General features: G+C 43.4%; 1 protein-coding gene across 1 annotated transcript in view; it reads right to left on the reverse strand.

Annotated features, from left to right (window-relative positions):
- Positions 1-5,484, reverse strand: part of IQSEC2 (IQ motif and Sec7 domain 2) — a 65,305-nt gene extending 59,821 nt beyond the window's left edge. Inside the window, exon 1 of the mRNA XM_018571615.1 lies at positions 5,350-5,484. Within this exon, the coding sequence (XP_018427117.1) occupies positions 5,350-5,432 (83 nt within the window). The 5' untranslated portion in view covers positions 5,433-5,484. The remainder of the gene's footprint in view (positions 1-5,349) is intronic.
- Between the last annotated feature and the right edge of the window lie 4,479 nt (positions 5,485-9,963).

Below are 9,963 nucleotides of genomic sequence, written 5' to 3' on the forward strand. Positions count from 1 at the left end.
TGGCAAGCGTCATTTTTGGTCTCGGACTAAACATTCTGCTGCGGGATGTGTGTTGTGGTGCCAATAATTTTAATGGCATTCCAAACGCACCTCTCGGCCGTAGCGTGATCACCTGCACTGGAATGCACGGTACTGCAATGCCATGCGTTCCAGTGCAGTGCAAATGTAAAAAATGTGCATGCAGTTTTATTCTGAAGTAACCTTTGTAATACTACATCTCTGTATTTAATTTTAAATAAAAGATGTTATTTTTTTAAATTTGATTAATCAAAAAAACTTAAATCGGCCAACTAATCGATTATGAAAATAATCTTAATTTTTTTTAAATTAAACTTTGTTACAGATTTGTTCCTGTTTCTGTTCTTAGGAAAAAGCTATTTGTCTCACCATGTCCTTTCCAGACTGATTCCTGAAAGGGAAGTTCGGGTTTATTTCAACCACCGAGTGCACATTCATTGTTCTAATGAGGAAAGTATCTTATTGCAGACTTCTTGGAAAATCTGTCAGCCAATCACACAAGCAGGGAATTACATTTCAGGGGAGACCTCGGACACCAACAGTGTACAGAACGCCTCCAGTTTTCCACACTATATTACATTTTTCCTTTACGTTTGAACACTAAAGAAGAAATGTTTCACACCATACTGCCACATGAACCAGGATCTACTTGTACACCAAACACAATCCAGGAATAATCTGCCCACATCAAACACATTTGTTAAAAGGGAACTAAAGCCAAACTTTTTTTTTTGCTTTAGTCCTTTTTTGGGTCAAAGGAGTTAATTTACTAATGAACTTATGTGCCCCCATCTAGTGGGCTGCTGCCCATTATTTGCTGACAGCGCAAAGCTGCGCTGCACCTGGAAAAGATCCCTATGATATTGTCGGATCCACCCCACTGCCTGATTGACAGCTGGCTCTGCCTCTCTGGAGCTAGAGCCAGCTGTGCCTGCCCCCTTTAACCTGTCCGTCCAATGAGTGCTGGAGGATCAGAGGGGGGGAATCCCTGCAGGAAGCGGTGACTGAAAGTAAATGCTCTCTGCAAGGAGAAGCCATGAGCTGAGTGATCAGTGGTTTGTGATCACTCAGCTCTCAATTTATAGAGCCAGCATGTGACCCCAGCAGTGTCCCACACCAGCTTTAAGTATTGGGAAGAGTACATTTTACTCTCCCAATACTTTTCCTTTGATATAAACAGTTTATATAATCTATTATTTCTTGTCTACAAAAGCACAGTTTGTATTACTTAATTTACTAGGGAAAAAGCAATGAATTGTCCTCATTCTATACCAGCCCTTGATGCAATCAATTCCTCTGATGGACCTGTGTAGATTTGTGAATTGTGCACCTGTATGAGCACACCTTCTACTTGCAGAACATTCTGCAGGAATAGATACTCGTCTAGTACAACAGCTTAAAGGTGCCCATACACCTTACGACCATCGCAAGACTTTTGTCTTGCGATGGTCGTATGCTCATTAAAAGCTCGTACGATCTGCCCACCTTGGACGGGCAGATCGTACTTGCGATCATCGGAAGACTGCCCCGCTGAGAGGCGGGCTTCCGATGACGGCAATGCAGAACGGGCAGTGTGCGCGTGCGCACACTGGCCCGTTCCGCAGCTATCGGGCTAGCAGGCTAGAAACCTGCCGAGAATCGTACGATTCTTGGCTGGTTTTTAAGCATGTTGGCTCGACAAAAGACGTGCGACCGTACAGTAGAAACGGTTGCACGTCTTAGTTCACACTGCTCGATTCTCGTACGATCGCGGGATTTCGCCCGATTCTCGTACGAGAATCGAGCAGTGTATGGGCACCTTAATGCAGCGCCACCACAATCAGCCTGAGCTGCTACATTCCAGATGTATAAACCTTCATATACAATGACGTGTACTACAAAGCATGACACGGTTCCATTCACAACAAAACAAATGACAATGATTCAACTATCATGATATCCTTTACACAAAGTCTCAGAACCAATAAAATTCATTGGAACCACCACTGTCAAATGATAATTTGTCTCAAGGCATGGGTAAAAGCATCGAAAGCCATTACATATTTGATGGTGTAGGGAAGGGTTAGAACTCCTGTCCCTGTTTAGTTTTTTGCCATCTGTCATGTGATATTTTCCTTCACTTCCTGTTCTATAGACAGCAGGAAGTTAGAGGAATCCCTGCAAAGTCAGGGAAATACTTTAAGACGGTTGCCACTGCAACAAGTGTGCCTGTGGAAAGATGTCCCCTCTATTCCTGTTGGTGACAATGGAATATTTCAAGTTGTCCCAGTGACAGAGGCAACTGGACAAATAGGGTGAATTTCCCCACTGATGGCACTAAACATCACTGAACTGGCAGGCAGTGGCCTGATTATCCAATTGTCCTGACTACAGAATAGCTGCTGTATGTAACATCGGCACACCATGGCTTCTGCCACATACTTTGGGTTTAATAAATGTCTGGTTTCATTACACGTTTTGCTGCCAAGCACTTTGGACTGGATTCTTTATAAACATCAATCAGCTTTTATTAGGATTGCTCTCCTCTCCATGCTGTTAATTCCCATGAACTTTTTGAAAGGATTTAGTCTTATCCCATACTCGAAAGGTGCCCATACACTGCACGATTATCGTACGATAATCGTGCAGTGTATGGGCACCTTAAGACATATGTGGATTTCCAATTATCCATACAAATGACATCCTGCAGACAGCCACATTCATAACAAGACTCGGACATAGTTCCTTATTGTGAGCTCAGCCTGTGTTCTTGGACAGGATGGGATCTATTAAAGGGAAACTGGTTCTTAAGTTAAAGTGGGTATCATTAGGCAAAATCAAACTGATAACACAAATAGAACCCCAGGGACAGAAACGGAACCCTCAAGGACAGCAGAGAGAAAAAGACATGGGAGGGGGATCAAAGGGGACACACTGAGTCTGATCTATGAAGGAGGGAATGTAAAGTAGAGGTCATGTAGAGCCAATGAAAGCCATGACAGTTTGCCTATTGAAGATGGGGGTCTTAGGGCCCATTCACACCTATTAGGCCTTGTTCACACCAAATGCAGAGCAGATCTGCATGCGTTTCTGCACACGCAGTGCAGTGGGGTGTGCCGCGTTTTTGATGCGTTCCGGGCCGTTTTTGGTACAAAAATTGTATTTGTTTTTAAAGTTTAAAATGGGCTTTCAGTGCGTTCCAGGCATTTGAATGCGTTTGCATGCATTCCAGAGCAGGTAAAATAGGGCCTGCTGCAGTTTTTTTTTACCTGCTCTGGAACTGAACGCTGCGATGTGAACTGGAGCTAAAAATACAATTGGAATACATTGGACGCAGTTTTGCTCCGGTCTGTAACTGCTCTGCTCTGCACCTGCTCCGCGCTTGGTGTGAACAAGGCCTGAATATTACCATACATTAACACATGTACACAGGTTAGCAATTTCTTTAAATTATGCTAGTTCAAATCTGTGCGACATGCATTGGATTGAAAAAGTTATGCCCGTTTTTGATGTGTGATTAAAGAGCCAACCATTGACAATGGTAATGAAGGAAAACATTGACAACGCATGTAAATGTACACGAAAAGGCATGAACCCATCTTTAAGCGTATCTTTACATCAAAGTGTTGTGCTAAGTGTGTGGGATTGCTAGATGCTCCCAGTGGGCACCTCATAACGCATGATAGCGCATTAATGCATGCATTGCCTTTTATCATCTTACAGCAACATGTTATTGTGCTACCGTGCGACATGGAATACTACAATGCACTACCACCAGGGAGTGTGTTGAGGTGCCATTGAGAAGGAATGGCAATGCAACACACCACAGCACCTAGTGTGTTATACCATGGTGTCTGTGACAGCATATGCACACAAACTCGCAATAAACACACAAATCCCGCAACGTGTTTGTCACAAAGATATATGCTGTGAACAAGCTGAAATGAGAGAGGTGTGGAGGCTGCCATTGCAGAGTTCCTTCTGAAAATGAAGCTTCCTGGCTGTGTACAAACTCAGAACAAGAACACAAGTAACATCAGAACTCCTGATCTCTGTACCATTTCAAGTATTGGACATGACAGCCAAGCACTCTGCATTTTTCATTAAGATGTGGCAGTCTCCACATTTGAAATGAACAAGTTTTGCTTTTTATGTCAAAGTCAACCACAGGATGAAAAATACAACTTAACTGGTTTCAAGATTTTATCCTCGGCGCAGTTGGGAAAACATACAAGTTGGAGGGTGCAAATGCCATAAAGTGGGCCGGGAGATGGGCAAAGGAAAGCTTAAAAAGTTCAAAGAGCAGATGAATGATAAAGATCAATCTTATGAACAATACCCGTCCAGGAAACATAAGAATGCTTTTCATTCAGAATAAATTGTTTTTTTAAGACTTTTCAAGACGATAATCGCAAGGTGTGTGGGCAGTGTGCAACCGCAAATACTGTACAATCACACGACTTAAACTTTTAAGTATGTTCGAAAACTTTGGCCAGTCGTACGATTATTGCAAGGTTAGTGGTGTTTCCGTACGTCACAAATCGTACGATCTACACTGCTAATGCGCAAACGAAAATACGTGGTGTTGATTACCGCAATTTGTCCAGGTGCTTTTCTTTAATTACAGCTAATTGAACCTTGCGATGATCGGGGCATAATGGGGACGCCGTACGACAATCGATGTTCGATCATCAGACGAAAAGTGTTGTCCGATAATCGTAAGGTGTGTGGCCACCTTAACAAACTTCTGCTGGTGTATGGCCAGCTTAGAAGGAATTCCCCTCACTTTGTGGGGCTCTCTCTAATTTTCTTTTGCGTCTCCGAGACAGGACGTGGGGGGAAATCACCCTAAGAAGACACAGACAGAAAACAATCAACTGAAAGGGGCTTCTACACTTCTCTTCTCTGTCCAAACCTAAATAGAAAGTTAGGCTCTACATATACTACTTTTTTTTTTGTATCAAGCATTTTAAACTATGAAATATTTCAAGAAACCTGCAATATATGCGATTCAAAGTTCCTCTCCTGCATTAAAGATCATCAGCAAAAGTGACTAGGTTGGATTGGTGCCCTACAGCAGCCTGTAGTTCCATGCATCCATCTCCAGAATTGAATCTTACTTTAAAATAAGATCAAAGGGCTCTGAGAACAAAATGTAACAGAGAGCAAAACCGGTGGAAAGAGTGGAGGACAAAATATGTATAGTTTGCTAAGGTCTACAGATAATAGAAAATATCACAAAAAACAAACGAGGGTAGGAGCATTAGGATGTAAAGACACAGACATTGATCACACATGAATAGTGCAAAGAGGATGAAACACAGTGGACAGCAAGTCAGGATTACACCATACCGTGTAGAAAGTCGGCGCAGAAGAAGCCACAAGTAGTAACAGCTGCACTGACAGCTATTGAGCAAAGCAAGTATCCCCACCATAGTGCCTCCATGTGAGCGTGTGACTTCTGCCTTGTGTTCTGCCGGCTCTTCCTGTTCTTCAGCCCTGCCTTGCTTTGCTTTCTCTTCCTGCTGCCTGTCACACTGCCACCAGCTGGGACCTGCATCTCCTAGTAAAAGCTGCACCAGCAGACAGTCTGGGAGGGGGGGAGTGCACCTGCTGAAAATACTCTGTGCAAACATGCAGAGTCCTGAAGCTCCAGGCCCGAGTGGAGGAGCCTAGACGCTGAAAGAGACAGGTCCACAAGACACTTTGCATTCTACACCGTTGCAAACATTTTAAAAGAAACTTCAGACGCTTTGACGAGTCAATATATTTAAAGAGGAACTACACCCAACAATGTAATGTCTCCTGATGAAAGTTACTTTCAAGGCATGACAACCATCAAGGTTGCCAGTCTGCTCATTTCATTTCTCAACTGAAACGAACAGTGATCTCTGCTAATCGGAAAAGAGAGCTACCGCCTAGGGCCCCTTTGACATGGGTGGTCCGATCTGGTCCACCTAATTTTTCTTTAGGCAAACCCGATCGGATGCCCAATGCTAGTCTATATGCAGCCGGGTCTAAACGGACAGGCATCCGTTTACACACTTCGGCCTAGTCCGGAAACAAAAAAGGATCTGCATTGATCATATCGGATTGGGGGTAATCTGTTGTACAATGACACATGTCCGTTTAAATCCCACTCACCATAGACCGTCATGGGGTCTGGCAATTTTAGTTCTTTCCTCTATCGCAAGATGAAGGAAAAAACTGGATGGGCAAGGATGTCACAGTGGTACTTGTGTGAAAGGGGCCTTAGGACAAGCAGACATTGCACATTCATGGAAAAATATTAATTATGTTTGTAAATTGAAGCATTGTAGGAAAAATGATCTACGACTAGGGAGTTAAAACAAACCCCCAGAACTGAGCCTAACATATATGTTAATGAACTGTAGGAAGAGCAAGATCTGTACAATCTTCAGCACAGGTCTGAAATCCTGCTCACAGATACAGTGCTGCAGTGTGATGACACAGGATGTCACAGCAGCTCAAGGACTTGACAGCTCACTGAGTCCAAGAGAAGTACAACGTGACATTCAGCTGTCTGCACGTGGACACAGCTTGCAGCCGTCACAATGATACAACCATTCAAAGTTTCTGCTGGAACAAAGTGGCATTGTGCTAGATCACTTCCCTGTGTCACAGTTCAGAATAACCACTGACACTGAGTCATCTACTTCTATCAGGGGGATCTATGCCATGTTCTTACTGCAACTATCTCACTTGGAGGGACTGTCCTAAAAACAAATCCCTCTGTCTCCCTTTTCTCTCAGTTGTTCACTGATCGTCCAGTGCAAGAGACAGAGGAAGAGGACCCATACATCACATGACCAGGCTAAATATATTTCAAAAATGTATATTTAAAAAAAATAGATATGGTCCTCAGTAGGTAAAAGGGGGGGGGGGGGGCTTGGGGGGGGTTTAAGATGAGCTTGGTGGTGACTTAAGATGGAAAAACTGAGGTATATGATATTCATAGCCCTTTACATGGTACCTTTTACATAAGGTATTTACATGCAAAAGTTATCTTATGTAGCAGAACCCATCCTCCAAAAAGTAAAGAAAAAAAGGGCACTGGGTGTCATTTAAACCCAAGACTGAGGACAAAGAGAAGGTAATGAGAAGGTATTGGGAAGATAGCTTTGGATTGAAGGTGAGCACTTTACCTTTTTTAGGGGGTCCAGGGGACATATAAACAAATTAAGCTCAGAGTCGGCCATTGATACACTGGTGATCTAAACTGATCTATAATATAATAATAAAAATAATACAGTGCTCATAGATCGATGTATATATATGTATTCATATATACACGTGGCCTACCACTTCATGGCTGAGTTCCTGTTGTTCCCAGTTGCTTCCACTTTGTTATAATACCACTAACAGTTGACCGTGGAACATTCAGTAGCAAGGAAATTTCATGGATGGACTTATTGCACACCTATGCGAGGCAGCCGGAGCTAGACCTATGCGAGGCAGCCGGAGCTAGATCTACGCGAGACACCCGAAGCGAGATCTATGCGAGACACCCGGAGCTAGATCTATGCGAGACACCCGAAGCTAGACCTATGCGAGACACCCGGAGCTAGATCTATGCGAGACACCCGGTGATAGATCCACGCGAGATACCTGGGACTAGATCCCCGCGAGATACCCGGGACTAGATCCCCGCAAGATACCCGGGACTAGATCCAAGCAAGATAGCTGGGACTAGATCCAAGCAAGATAGCTGGGACTAGATCCAAGCAAGATAGCCGGGACTAGATCCAAGCAAGATAGCTGGGACTAGATCCAAGCAAGATAGCCGGGACTAGATCCACGCAAGATACCTGGGACTAGATGCACGCAAGATACCTGGGACTAGATCTACGCAAGATACCTGGGACTAGATCTACGCAAGATACCTGGGACTAGATCTACGCAAGATACCTGGGACTAGATCTACGCAAGATACCTGGGACTAGATCTAGGCAAGATACTAGGGATGCAATCTCTCTCTTTACCTCTCTTATCTAACTGGAGCCTAGGGATGAGCACAAGTGAGGAAATAAGCTGTGATTTTTAACGTCTGCAGTGAAGCTTATACAGGCTAACCACCTTTAAAAAAAAGTATTATTATTTCGTGTCCAGTTTTCCCCTCGACAGAGAGATCACATTATTCACTTTTCACATTGTGCTTCCATTGCTAACAATTATCAGGAAGCTAATTATAAATTCATGACAAGATGGTATAGGACACCCTCTGTCTTGGCAAAATGATATCCGGGAACAGATGATAAGTGCTGGAGATGTGCCACATCGAGGGGCACTCTGCTCCACATTTTTTGGGAGTGCCCCAAGATAACACTTTTGGAGTGAGGTTACTCGCATAATTTTCGAGCTAACTGGTCTGGAACTTGACAGTGACCCAGCAGCATGTCTACTACACCTTACCCCCCTGTCCAAAGCCCATTACAGGAAATCGTTGATGGTACACTTACTAAATGCAGCCAAGGCCTGTATTACTGCGCTCTGGAGGCACACCTCACCCCCCACTCTATCGCAGTGGCTTGTTTGTGTGAACGATATGTGCATGGAAGAGTTGACTGCTGCAATTAAACACAGGTCCACAGTCTTTAATAAGACATGTCTTTACTGGATTCAATGTAGACACTCCTCAAGTTATCCAGACTCTTGCGGGCCTGCTTGGACCTCTTGGTCTGGCCTTGCCCTCTGGGGCAGGTTTTGCATACACTTGATTCCTTAATATTATCGCATTTCTCTGACCCTTGCCCCCTTTGGGGGCTGGCCATTCCGACATTTCCCTACCCCCCTTTCTCTCTCGCTCTCTCTCTCTATTCTTTTAACTGACATTATAATACAAAAATCCTTGCATGGTTCAAGACCAATCCCACTGTTTTCCCGGATTATATACGTGTTTCATCACCGACATGGTTGTTTTTCCACCTACATTTTTATATGCTGTGCTGTTATTAGTTTGTTGTATTAAAAAAAAAATTCTGATTGCTTGTAAAGTTGTCACAACAATTTTGTCTGTTCCATGTGGTTATAAATAAAGAATAAAAAAAAAATATAAATGTATATTATTTCCATATAGTTACATAGTATTTGAGGTTGAAGACACAGGTCCATCAAGTTCAACCTTTCCATAAAACGATTGTTACTAGCACAGCTATTTTATAACCACTAACTCCTCATCCTTTAACATGACTCAATGGGAGCTGCCATTGCTGGCCCTTTTGTGAAAGTTTTCGTGTCTGGCTTCCATACTTTAGACCCAGAACAAGCATGTTGTAAGTGTCAGAAAAGTCCCAGCATTCCTTATGTGTACAGTTGTTTAGGGTCAGAGACTCAAAGGAGAGGTCAGCAATGGCAACCCCCATACTTTTCTCATTGACAGAGTCACTTTAATGCTGAAGTTCTTGATGGATTCAAGAGAACATCTATGCTACACTGAGGTCCACAACGGCTCTAGGTAAGCCATCAAACAGTGAAAGCACCTATTTACAAATGTAGCATAACCTTTCAGCATATGCACTAACCAGTTTCAGTAGCTCAACATCATAGCGGTACCCTCGTCCCTGGACATCAAGAAATAAGGGCTGTTTTTCATGCAGGATGATGTTTTCCAATATCCATAACACAAAGTACTAGTTTGGACTGTGCACACAGGGGTTGTTATATGTAAATATGACCATAGCAAGAATCAGTGGAGAGGAATGAGCTGATACAGAGTGTCATATCCTGCACAGGAAGAATGTGGTTCTGCCTGAATCCCTTTGGGTGATTGGCGCAATAACTCATGCAATCAGCTATAAATAGGACAAAGCACAAGGGTTAAAAAATGCCAGAAATACACAAGTGAAGGCAACGCATCGCATCGGAATGTAAACATTATCAGCAGCGATGTAAGAAACAGGGAGGATATTCTGGGCTAACATGACAAGCTGAGGCTGCAAAGCATGT

Source organism: Nanorana parkeri, unplaced genomic scaffold (assembly GCF_000935625.1).
Source record: "Nanorana parkeri isolate BGI_ZX_2015 unplaced genomic scaffold, ASM93562v1 scaffold1793, whole genome shotgun sequence".
NCBI lineage: Eukaryota > Metazoa > Chordata > Amphibia > Anura > Dicroglossidae > Nanorana > Nanorana parkeri.